Here is a 13,684-nt window from a genome sequence, read left to right on the forward strand (position 1 = left end):
TTGGAATCAGAAGCAGACTGGCACCTTGAAATCTTAATGTGATATCCCATAATATGATTTGGATTTGTTCAGAGTCCTGGAGACCTCGGCCATCAAGCTGCCTCCCCCTATTGGCCATTCAACAGCTGAGTCAGCTCTGGGCCAGCCAATCCGATGAAAGGACCACTCTATCTGATTTCTGCGATCCTCCATCAGAGATGACTTTACCTTAGGCATAAGGGCAGAACAACTTGGCAGGTGGGTAGTGGCACCAAGTGCCACATTTGAGGGTGACACAAGAACAATGAAGACTTTTAGCCAATGAATCATTCAGCTGAAATGTGTCAAGAAACACAACTGGGGGTCCTTTATATCAACATCAATACGCCTGTACAGCACCTCACTGGGACTGGGACTGCCAAGGCAGAAATGTTTTTGCTTTTACATTTTCCTGGTTTTATTAGTAACTCCAGTGTGTGTTCAGATCAAAGTGTGCATATATTTTTAATTAATTACTTATTTATCTACCTACTGCGGTGGGCTGGCGCCCTGCCCGGGGTTTGTTTCCTGCCTTGCGCCCTATGTTGGCTGGAATTGGCTCCAGCAGACCCCCGTGACCCTGTAGTGGGTTGGATAATGGATGGATGGATCTATCTACCTATTTATGTATTTATTTATTTAGGGAACTGCTGTAAAAAAGCCAAATTTCATTCTGGGACAAATAAAGTTTTACCTATCTGAGGAGCCCCCAGTAGTAAAAGATTATCAAGTCAGGTGAGTCTACAGGCAATCTGTCTACCAACAACAACAAACCAAGTGATAAATGTAAAGAAAAGCAATGCGGTGCATTATGTACACTTGATGCATGACTTGACAGAGCGTTTGCTGTTAATTAGGATATTTGTTTCAACAGTGAACTACGTGCTCAGTGGGTAAGCCTGATAAACGGCGCGATCGCATTACGGCCAGCATCATCCGTCAGGCACGCCATCCGTTAGGAAGACAAAGATAGCGGGACAATTTTCTCAAATAAATTCTACTCTCGCATTACAAACCCCCAAAGCGCCATTTATTTTGTGGACAGGCCCACTCGTTGAAGCCTCCGACATTCAAGCATGGATTGCCAGGATAAAAGTGTTTTAATGGAGTAAAACATAAGTTTAATATGTCACTGTCCTCTGTACAGAAATATTTTATAAATCTACTTTTCTTTCTACTCACATACACAGTGGACACAGATTCAGCACAGGGGCTTACCATATAAGAACTGCTCGGCAAGCATTATAAGACAAGACAGGAACAACTGCAAAATGGGCAGTCAGACTAAGGACCAATGTATACTATTTTTGTGTGTCAAAATCAGCATGAAACTGTACCCAGTTTTGCCTTGTTTGGAATGATATGATTCACCTAAGTGGGGGCCTGCATATGAAGAAAGAGTATAAAGCCTTGGAACATTGCCCGGCACACCTTTGAAGCCGACGGACAGATGGGAGATAATGTCATCCGATCCGGAAAATCCTTCCATTGCACGGACTCTACACATCAGGCCCCCACTTCCAAACTGGGTTCTTGTCTTAGCTGCCTTCGCCTGTCACGCCGCTTAAGTCATCATTAAACAAAGCAAAGTTATTTCTCCAATGTGATTTCTTACCACCGTATCACTAAGGGAGGGGTATCGCCTTTTTATATTATATTCGGGTTATGTAACATGCCGCAATCACAAAAGAACTCATTCCAACAAGGGAGCTGACGCCCCCTGCTGGATACATGGAGTCCCAGGGTCCATCGTTCAACTCAGCCAGAGGCAAGAAAATTTACTGAGACATAGCGAAGTTGATCAAAAACAGCCACAGGCTCAGAAGAACAACAAGAAAAATGTTGAGGTCTGAGTGAAGGAAACCAATACAATGGATGTTAAAAAAAAAAAAAGAAAAATGTATTTTATATTCATCCATTTTCTTAACCATCACTTCCCATGACAGGGATAGCCTCTTCTCTTGCTAAAGGTTAAGTAGCTCCTGGTGTCCTTGGTAGTTCTCTTTAGCCCATTACCTTGAATAGAGGAGTTAAAACAAACAAACAAACAAAAAAATAAATGAATAAATACTAGCCAACGCACGCCGTATCATACGGCGGCGTAAGAGTAGGAACGGAAAAACGGTGAGAAAGGAATTCAGAAATCAAGAAGAAAGAAATACTTCTTGAATGACGCAGTTGTGAATCGGTGTTTAGCTGGAGACGACAGATAATGAGTCAAAAGGTCTAACCCTAGAAAGAGCCACGTACAACTGACTGTGGCTGAAGACTGGTTGTTCTAGATTAACGCAAATCCTTGCAAATGTTTGTCCTTTGGACTTGTTGATAGTCATGGAGAAGAAGGCGAGTCTGAGTGGGAATTGTGTGGGAGATTGGTGTCGGAAGGAAGGAGAGAGATTCTGGGAATGAAGATTGTTTCAGAATTTTGAATAGCGATCAGTTTGCCCTATGTCGTAGTGAGAGTGCATTGCCTTCGTCAGCCTTTTCTGTCAAGAAATAATCCACTGATAGGAACAGGCAGTTGCCGGATCCTGGAATAGAGATGACGTCGATGATACTGTCGTTCATTTTATAACAAAGGCATAGGGAACAACCGTCGTAGTATAACGAAAATAGCAAGGAGCAAAACCAATGCCAATGCTGGAGAGAGTATCTTCCTGTAGCAGGCTATGGAAAAGACAACCAGGCGTACACAAGGCCGAAGTGAAAGGTCACGCGATCAAGCTAGATATCGGGCGGCGACATGACACCAATGGGGTCACGAGAGAGGAGTGGGGAAAGCGGTAGTCCAAAGGAGGAATAGAAATCGAGAAAAGCGGCGTGGGGGTGTATGGGAGGCCGCAGGCAGCATGGGGAAGGGTTTGGAAGAGGACGAATAGGAATCGAGAAATGCCATGTGGGCTGCGTGATGGGGGGACCGGGTTTGAAGTGGAAGTAGGATGAACCAGAAGAGAAATATATATAAGAGACTATAATTTATTATTTTAAATATTTTAATTAAAAAAACTTTTTTCTGATAAGAATGAAGGTTTGTTTTGCACTTTAGTGATTAACGTTTGCTAAACAATACCTTATTGATTCTGAATTTAGTATACTTACATTTATTAAAAATTAGCATAGCATTAATTAATGATCATAATCCAAGTAAATTTGGTATATCTTTGTCTTTATCTGTTGGAAGCACCTTGAGTTGCATGTCAATATATGATGAGGTGCTATATAAATAAAGTTGCTATTAATATTATTTTTCTATGGCATAACAATGGATTGTGCAGGTTGTATAAAGCATGAGGGCTTCGAGCTCGGGGGGATCACTTGGGGCCGTATAGATTTAAAATAAAGACATCGTACTGAAGTGTCTGTAGCTTAAGGTGGAAGCTGCCTTTGTACTTTACGGCACTGATCTCTTCCTAAATAAGGAGTGGCATTGCACTAGTACTTTGTGAGCATGGCACTGCCAGTGTCGATCAAACATAGGAAGCTCTGCAGTCTACTTGTGACTTTACGCTGTAGGAAGATAAGTAAATAAATTTAGGTAAATAACATTCGATGTGGCTTTTATATAAGCAACAAATAAATGTTTTTCATTTAAAGACCATCACAAAACATAACTGCAAACGTAACTTTGCATGATACCTCGGCGAGCTCTGTAAGCAGTGCTTTCTCTTTGACGGACATGCATGTGGCAGACTGACTGGCAGGATGACGCCCGACCTATTGCTGCATCCAAACGGTGCCATCGTTTGCCTTTATGCCTGGTGCAGCTGCATTGTTCTTATGCGTGAGTGGACGTTTCTTGCGGGCAGGGTGCTTCTGTTCTCTTTCTCCAATGTAGAACTCTCATCCTCATCTGAGTTCACCTGTCATAGCGCATCTTTATTTGAAAACAGCAGTGTTAGATCGGGGGGAGAGAGAACACGACTGAGAGAATTAAATTGAATTGATTAAAAAAAAAAAACGCTAACCTTTACAAGTACCATAAATTTACACCAGCTGTTACAGACTCAAATCAAATGTATGTTTTTATTCTATAACTAGTTAAAATACCAGGTGTTGCCCAGGAGAAAAATAATTTGAGAAAAATGTAATAAAAAAAACACAACTTGACAGATTCATTTTTGTTTTGTGGTGTAGTAATAAGTTTTTAGAATTTTTGATGACGGAAAAAACGGTCAAATAAATCAATTTAATTATTACCGTATATACTCGCGTATAAGTCGGGTCTTGAAATCCCAAAAAATCGATAATAAAATCAGACCCCAACTTATACGGCCGTTCAAAAATGCGACCCTTCATTTTTTTGTTTTTACATCAACTTGCCTCCTCCAGTCTCACATCAGTTTCTCAGTCACATCAAATTTTGTTGCAGCAGCACAGTTAACAATTTCTTTCGCTACTTCAACATCTTTTAATTTAAAACCAGCTTCTTATTTTCTTCTGATCGAACGCTCCATCGTAGATAAGGGATGCTCTTATGATAAAGGTGTATGAGGGGGTGAGATACAAAAAACACAAATCAGTGCAAACGTCACTTCGGAATAGTTTGGGTATTACCGTGTGGTCACGTAGGCACAACAGAGAGAAAGAGAGACAGAGAGGTTAGGAGCACACGCTGATACAGGGCATTGCTGCACCCACATAGAAGAAAAAGGCCGTTGTGCTCTGTGGTGACTCTCTCAGGTGGGCGTTAGCATATCATAACCTCTTGGACCAATAGCGTGAGTTTTCCTCATTTGACTTATACCAGCGACATTATGATAGATAGATAGATAGATAGATAGATAGATAGATAGATAGATAGATAGATAGATAGATAGATAGATAGATACTTTATTAATCCCAAGGGGAAATTCACAAAAATTATATGGTAAAATGAAGCCCCAACTTATCTGCGGGAGAACATAAACACGAGTATATACAGTAGGTTAATTTAATTCTATTACCACTACAGCATTGTTAGAGTAAGAATAATGCAAGATGAAAACATAGTTAACAAATATTAACTGACAAATGAATAATACTACAGATTTTTCATGATAAAACTGTCGGTTGTTTTTACGGAGCACACCGGAAATGTTCCGAGCGTCAACTGGATGATAATATACATACATACAAGAGCGTAAGATTGTTACAGTCTGCTTTCTATATAAGATTGTGGCTAATTTCTGTAGAGGTGTTCATTGGAAGGTGCTTTGTGGAATAAAAACACTTTATTGTATTTATATTCTTATATTGTGGGCTGTATTGCTGTGTCTGGGGCTCTCTGGCACCCCCTTGTGGTTTACTAAGCAGCAACATACAGTACATACAAGACCGCAAGACTGTTACAGTCTGCTTTATATATAAGATAGTAATAAAAACAGCAGTTCACTACTCAAATTGGTAAATGTTGAAGGACCCAGGAATTGAACCCACAACCTATTGATTATGAGACAGCGGTTTTTACCGCTGCACCAACCATGCAGACATAGATACTTTGTACCCTAAGCCAACTTCTTTTCTGCGGTTATGTTCTTGAATAAAAGAGCACTTGTTTTGTTATATCTGTGTCTTTTGTGAAAGTGTTTTTTTCATATTTGGACTTCAGTCTCCACACATTATACACTTAAAGCCTATATTTTGTCAATTATTACTAAAATATTAAAAAACATTTCTGTTATACTTATGGGTTCGACAATTCCTGCCTTGCATTTCCTTTCATCTTACATTTACACAGATCGTTGTAGACACAGAACACACATGTAATATATATACAGGCAGTCCCCGGGTTACGTACGAGATAGGGACTGCAGGTTTGTACTTAAGTTAAATTTGTATGTAAGTCGGAACAGGTCCATTATTTTAATAAATGCTATTGTTGACCAACTCTAACCAAGTGCTCTGCCAGTGAATGATGGAGTTTCACCTCTCTCTGACCTTTTTTTAATTCCTACTTTACTTTCCATGGTGATGGTTTTTCTCTTCTTTACTGTATCACCAGCACTTGCATCAGATTTGTGTTTCAGAGACATTATTGAAGGGTGAAAATAAAAGGTTAAGATGAGCTCTTCTGCACAGCACTGGACACACAATCACAGCAGGAAGGCACCCGTCGTCAACACGTCTGGTGTACTGAACGAGAGACGACTTCCTGCTATGTGCGTAACAGTACAAGCAGGCTGGCTATCGAGAATGAATGGGGGTGGCGAGGGGGGGGTTCATCACTCGCCCACCACACAGTCACCTTCACTACAGTAAGCTGCCTGCAGCGTCCGCCCACCGAGACCGAACATGGTGCGGCCAAAGGCGTTTAGTTAATCGCCCACTATCACCCCCATTCAACAGGCAGCCACCCGAGACACACTACAATGCTGCACCCCACCACTCCATTCAGCCTCAATGGCCTCCATTCAGCCACAACTGGATCACCGCTTGCAGCATTACCAGCCACTCACCGAGAACGAACGGGGCAGCCGTGTGTGGTGGGCGGGCAGTGAAACGTCCCCCTCCGCTCCATCCAGCCTGCGTCCAGTCAGGAGGAGTAGCTGTGGCGGCATAGTGGGCGGGCAGCAAACCGCCCCATCAAGCCTCCGCCCTGCACACGAGTGATAGCTGTGGCCCCGGTGATTATGGACCACAGGTCACCACTTGCCGCCGGGAGCCGTCCGAGGGACACTACACTGCGTGAGCAGCGAAATCGCCCCCCTCCAGCCACCGCTTGCAGTGTCCCCAGGCTGAAGTTACTGAGGCACATGCGTCGCAGCTGCGGCCCCGTTCAAACGTCATAGGTCGGATGTCCGTAACCTGGGGACTACCTGTATTCCAAATAATGATCTTTTATTCATTCTCTACAATTCCAGGCACCTCACACCCAGATAAACACACTTGAGCTCTAAGAATCTGTTGTGCTGTTTGAGCTGCGTCAGTTGTGGGGATGGCATAGCAGGCCGCTTGTGCTGATCGACACATTTGCAACACAAAAGACGCTAATGGAGCGGTGCAAAGGAAATTAAGGGGGCCTGGGATTACAAGTTTTTTCGTAGGCTTCAGGGATTCTAGTGTTAATTAGCTTGTTGATTCGGTGGGCCTGCCTTGAAGTGACGTTACCAGCCCAACACACCAAACTGGCCATCCCAGAGTTATAGAAGATGTGAAGGATGTCACTATCCACATTAAAGGAATGCAGACTGCCCTTCCTTTTCTAGTCCCTCTGTGTTCTGAGACCAGTCCACTCTGTCATTAATGTGGACCCCCAAGTACGTGTAGGAGTGCACCACCTCCACGTTCACTCCCTGAATAATGACCGGGCACAGAGGCTCATTGGTGAGGCGAAAGTCAGCAAGCAGTTCCTTGGATTTTCTCATGTTAAGCTGCAGACAGTTCTCCTAGTTCTCCCCCTAACTACTCTCCTTTGTTTCATTCCCCCTTATCAATACACCCGGTAAGTACAGAATCATCTGAGAACTTCTGCAAGTGACCTGACCTGCTGTTAATCTTATACTTAACGTGTGCAGAGTGTAGATAAAAGTGAACGTGACGTGTATGAAAGCCATTGCGCCACCACAGGCCTCTTTGAGCTCCTTTTTGAACTCCATTGTAAAGTGCTGTTAAAATGCATTGACTTTATGCAGTCTACTAATACATTCTATCATTGCCATTACTTTTGAATAAAACTCTTGTTACAAAACTATTGTGGTCTATGGCCGGCTTGTCATCCCGGCCAATACCCCCAGGCCCGGATGGAGCTCTCCCTGCAGCATGGAGGTGCCCCGGATACCAGCAGGGAATCATGGACTATGGAGTTTTCCCCTAAAGCCCTGCTGGATACCCCAGGGGCAAACAGAGGACGCTGAAGAGAGGCCCAGAGAGTAACCCGGAAGTGCGTCATAGGCAAAGCGACAACAGAAGTGACATACTTCCAGGGTGAAGAAGAAGACTTTTTATCTGACCCGGAAGTGATAGGAGATCACATGGACTGGGGAATTGGAAACACTTCTGGATCAGGGACTATAGAAGGACTATGGGAAATCCCAGACGTTGAGCGGTGCAGTGGTGGAGAGTTTATTATTGATTATTGCGGAGTATTGAATGAGTATTGTGGAGAGGGGGTGTGCTTTGTGCAGTCAACATTCTGACTTTTACCTGGTGTCTGGAGTCAAGTCTGAGGGTTCAAGAGGACCAGAGCGCCCTCTATCTGTCACACTATTTAATAAACAAAAACGTAATAACTGACATGTAGATGAAGTAAATTAAAATGTGAATTGCTCTGAAATTGGCCAATTGCACCTGAAGGTCACGCCATGCCGACATTGTCTAACGTGTTGAGTTTGGGGAGACTGAAAAGCACCCCCTTTATGGGGTTTTACAAATATGCAGTCCTGCCAATGACAGTCACATTTCTGACCAGAAATGGCACCCACAATAGCCCCTCTTACTTTAACACTAGAATTCCCGAAGCCTACGAAAAAAACTTGTAATCCGGGCCCACCTTAAATCCCTTCACGCCTCTTCATCTGCGTCTTTTGTTTTGTAAATGTGCCGATCAGCACAAGCAGCCTGCTATCCCATTTCCTGCCTTGGCAGAGCTTAGTTCGGGGGTAAAATGTTTTCCCAGCTTAAGCCAAGGCTCCTTATCTGTGTGTGGGGTGCCCAAAAAAGAAGAAGCCTTTGATTTCAGTCTGTAACAATTCGTGTAAAGTTTAGGCTCGTACACCGTCAGCACGGTGCTGTCAGATCTACACACTAGCGCGGCGAATTGTTCGCATACTGAAGTGACCTTAGCTGCAAGTGGAAGTCCCATTTTACTTTATGGTGCCAAGTAGAGTTACCTTGCAATACAGCAGTCTATTAGCCAGAAAAAGTGACGTGCAAAAGCTGTCTGTTGCTAAGGTCCTGCCTTTGTATAGCCTGATAGCGGTCACGGGACATCGTATCTTGGATTGCCGCTACAACAAACATTTCTGAGCAGTCAGCAGCCACAGCACTGCTCTCGTGAAAAGAATGGAGATAAATACCATCAACTCAGGGAGGGAGAGGCAAGTTCTTTGTACCACGTGAATGTCACTGAGAGAATCAAACTGAATAATTAAAAAATAAATGCCAACTTTTTCAAGTAGCCAAAATTTACACTGGGTGTTATAGTTTGCTGGTCATCTTTTGGCTCATTTTGCATCTCATTATTGTTTGGCAGCTAATTAAGGAAAAAGAAACAATTAAGATGTCTGAGTCTTCAAGAGCAAGTCAATTAAAATGAATTCAAAAGAAGTTAATTAGCAGCAAAAACAGGTCACTCATTAAGAAAAGGGTTAGAATGAAAACCTACTGCCACGGCGGTCCTCCAGGACTGTAATTTGAGACCCTTTGCTTTAACACATCAGGACTACTGCATGGACTCACATGGATGGATCTCATTATCACAAGACGGCCAGCGCTTCAGGCTATTAAACTCTTAAAACGTTACATCGTGAACCTAATTATACTGTAAATCTTTTACAGAATTGTTCTTTGCTGACTCATAATAAAATCCAACCCTTAGTTCCATTACTGTCTGGAGGCGGCAAAGCCAAACAGGAGAGCAACCGGGAAATTCAAATGAAATCTTACCTTGTGAAGCTCCTAATGGGACTGAAATTGAGGAAATCCATTCATGAATTATTCATGCACAGCATGTAGAAAAGCGCGAGGCGCTCCGAGTTCATCAACGGGAAGCGAGCTACGCAGAAATAAAGAGCCGTGAATTTCCTTACCCACTGCTGTCATCCTGACTCTGGAGGTAATAATTGATGTTGTTCACTAAAAAGCTGAAGAGACGGCTGTAGAGGGCCTTAGCGAGGAGATCCCGGTAATGATTTCCCATTTCAACGGTGTGTCTTCTCACAATTACATCTCCTACAAAAGAAATGATCGGAGTTTAATACATTGTGAGAATTGCTGTTTGCTGCTCCTCTTGTTTCATCTTTGGTGGGGTACCTTGGGAGCAAATGAAGTATTAACAATGAAATCATTCTGAACAACGCCATGCATTCTATCACCTGACTCGGCCTCGTGGTGGGCCACATGTAGGGACATTTCAATCAAAGGGTGAAATAAGAAAGGAAAAAAAAAACGTTTAATCAAACGAATATTGCACGAACTCTGCTGTGGGCCCATTCTGTACGGCCAACACAAAATGGTGAAAAGGGCCCGTATTTATCAGGCGCCTCAGAATTACTATTAGCAATTGCACTAAAAGTAGGACTAGGATAAGAAGAGTAGGATATGAGAAAAAGTAGAAACAAAAAAAAAAGTGTCTTACACCCCATCCTAGTTACTAGGAATGAATGATATCGCGATTTAACAATAAGGCTTTACCATAAATATGATAATAATAATAATAATAATGACAGATAGATAGATATGAAAGGTGCTATATGATAGATAGATAGATAGATAGATAGATAGATAGATAGATAGATAGATAGATAGATAGATAGATAGATAGATAGATAACGGTGACAGCAGTCTGTCACTGAAGCTGCTCCTCTGTCTGGACCTGTTCAGTGGATGCAGTGGATTCTCCATGATTGACAGGAGTCTGCTCAGTGCCCGTCACTCTGCCACGCATGTCAAACTGTCCAGCTCCGTGCCTACAATAGAGCCTGCCTTCCTCACCATTTTGTTCAGGCGTGAGGCGTCCTTCTTCTTTATGCTGCCTCCCCAGCACACCACCGCGTAAAAGAGGGCGCTCACCACAACCGTCTGGTAGAACATCTGCAGCATCTTATTGCAGATGTTGAAGGATGCCAACCTTCTAGTGAAGTATAGTCATCTCTGTCCTTTCTTACACAGAACATCAGTATTGGCAGTCCAGTCCAGTTTATCATTCAGCTGCACTCCCAGGTATTTATAGGTCTGCACCCTCTGCACAGTCACCTCTGATGATCATGGGGTCCATGAGGGGCCTGGGCCTCCTAAAATCCACCAGCAGCTCCTTGGTTTTGCTGGTGTTCAGTTGTAGGTGGTTTGAGTTGCAGCATTTAACAAAGTCCTTGATTAGGTTCCTATACTCCTCCTCCTGCACACTCCTGATGCAGCCCATGACAGCAGTGTTATAATAATAATAATAATAATAATAATAATACTGCTCTTAAAGGGTGTGCCAATTACCTCAATGGCAGGACATTTTCTGTACATATGGGTAGTTCAATGTCTCCTACTGCTTTGGTAACCTGTGGGGTACCACAGGGGTCTGTTTTAGGTCCGGTCCTCTTCTCTTTATATTTACCGTATATAATCGTGTGTAGGTTCTCCTGCGTATAAGTCAGGGCTTGATTTTACCGTATAATTTCCGGAATTTTATAATGTCGGCCATATAAGTCGAATGCGGAGAACTCACGCTATTGGTCTAAGACAGGGGTGCCCAATGCGTCGATTGCGATCAACCGGTAGATCACAAAGGTAGTGCAGGTAGATCGCGTTGCAATCAAAATAAAAATTTTTAAACGTTAGTCTATCATATATCCTCCATATGGCGTTTGCCACTTGATTGACATACAGGGCGGCCAGTCTGAGATCTCACACGCACAATTAAACGCACGAGCTACTGCAAAACTCCGGCTGAGATCTAGTTAGCCTTCCAATTTATATCGACTAAAGAAGGGATTTTAAAAAAAATTGTTTGGGGAGGGTATGGGCTGGATGTGGAATTGGAAGAGGATTGGTTTTTCTCACAACGTCACAATCGAAGTGCGTTTGTCTGATCTGTCAATCTATCATTGCTATTCCAAAGAAGGAAAATGTGGAAAGGCACTTTCGAACTGTTCATAAAAACTACCAAACTGACTTCCTTCCAAAAAGCGATCTGAGAAAGAGAAAAGAGAGGGAACTACAATCGCAGTTAATCGGACAGCCGTCATTTTTCACTCGGCTGAATTCCAAAGCTCCTTGACTGCATTATTCGGCTCTACTTATTTATGCAAGTCAGCCTTTTCCCACATGACGATTATTAAATCCAAATACTGTAGTGACCATAAATGTATTGAATTGTTATTATGCCATAAAGGTTATTCAGTTATGCAAGGTAAGACAACATATATTTTATGTATAAAGTATACTCAGTGTATATATATATATATATATATAGTCACGCACGCGAGAGTAGGAGACCGTGGACAGATTTTAACACACCTGGGAAGACATTCGCCGGCAGGGAATGGCGGGGTACTAACATTCTCCCTGTGCTTTCTTGCAGAAAAAAAGACGCTCCGCCGCCATAAGCCAGCTTTGCCCACAGTACGTTACTTCCGCCCTTCCTATGCCATCTTGTCCTGACGTCATCGATCCCAGCATCCCTCACGGTTCCTTCCCAGCATTCCTCCACTTCCAGCTCCTCCCTCATAAAATGGCCGACGCCATGTTTGCGCGCAGCATATGAACTGTTTAGTTTATATTTTGACCTGCTTTTTCTTTTTGATTTATTGTGGATCGTCTACAATATACGGGGCCGGAAAACCCCAAACCTTTGTGCTGTCTCCTCTTGAGATTATTACAATATATATATATATATATATATATATATATATATATATATATATATATATATATATATATATATATGCTGTACTGTATATATACAGTATAGCATTTTTAATGTAGGTAGATTATTCCGACCTGGTCATTTTAAAAGTAGCTTGCAAGCCAAAAAATTGTGGGCACCCCTGGTCTAAAAGATTACGATATGCTAACCCCCACCTGAAAGAATAACCACAGAGCACACGGCCTTTTTGTTTCTGTGTATTGTGCCAACGTGACCACATGGTAATACCCAAACTATTCCGAAGTGACGTTTGCACCTTTATCGTAAGAGCATCCCTTATCAACGATGGAACGTTCGATCAGAAGAAAATATGAAGCTGGTTTTAAAGTAATAGTCATATAAGTGGTGAAAGAAGTTGGTAACTGCACTGCTGCAACAAAATTCGATGTGTCTGAGAATCTGATGTGAGACTGGAGGAAACAAGAAGATGTATTAAGAAAAATGCCTAAGACGAAGTGTGCTCTGCGAACTGGCATGGTCTCATGGCCAGCATTGGAAAATCATATCACTGAATGGTTTTAAGTGTCGTATTTTTGAATGGGCGTATAAGTTGGAGTCTGATTTTATAATCGCTTTTTCAGGTTTCAAGACCTGACTTATACGCGAGTACATATGGTATTACTGTTCAGCTCTATACTAAACAAGTATAACATCCCGTATCATTGTTACACTGATGATACCCAAATTTACTTTTCATGCAGTCGGGTGAAATGGAGTCTGTGACAAACCTTTTTATGTGCTAAGACAATATAAAACAATGGATGGCACTAAACTTCCTGCACTTAAATGAGTCAAAAACTAAAGTCATTCTTTTGGGTCAACCCACTGTTACCTGAAACATTACTAGCACACTGGGTCCAGTTGTCAGTCAGCCATCATCCAACCCGCTATATCTTAACACAGGCATGGGGTCTGCTGGAGCCAATCACAGCTCACACAGGGCACAAGGCAGGAAAGAAATCCTGGGTAGGGCGCCAGCCCACCGCAGGGCACACACACTTACACTAGGGACAATTTAGAATCGCCAATGCACCAAAACTGGCATGTCTTTGGACTGTGGGAGGAAACCCATGCAGACACGGGGAGAACATGCCAACTCCACGCAGGGAGGAC

General features: G+C 42.7%; 1 protein-coding gene across 2 annotated transcripts in view; it reads right to left on the bottom strand.

Annotated features, from left to right (window-relative positions):
- Positions 1-13,684, bottom strand: part of myo16 (myosin XVI) — a 743,507-nt gene that overhangs the window by 310,916 nt on the left and 418,907 nt on the right. For both annotated transcript variants that reach the window (XM_039745919.1, XM_039745918.1), the window contains exon 20: positions 9,744-9,885. In XM_039745919.1, coding sequence (XP_039601853.1) covers positions 9,744-9,885 — 142 coding nt within the window. The remainder of the gene's footprint in view (positions 1-9,743; positions 9,886-13,684) is intronic.

This window comes from Polypterus senegalus, chromosome 2 (assembly GCF_016835505.1).
Source record: "Polypterus senegalus isolate Bchr_013 chromosome 2, ASM1683550v1, whole genome shotgun sequence".
NCBI lineage: Eukaryota > Metazoa > Chordata > Cladistia > Polypteriformes > Polypteridae > Polypterus > Polypterus senegalus.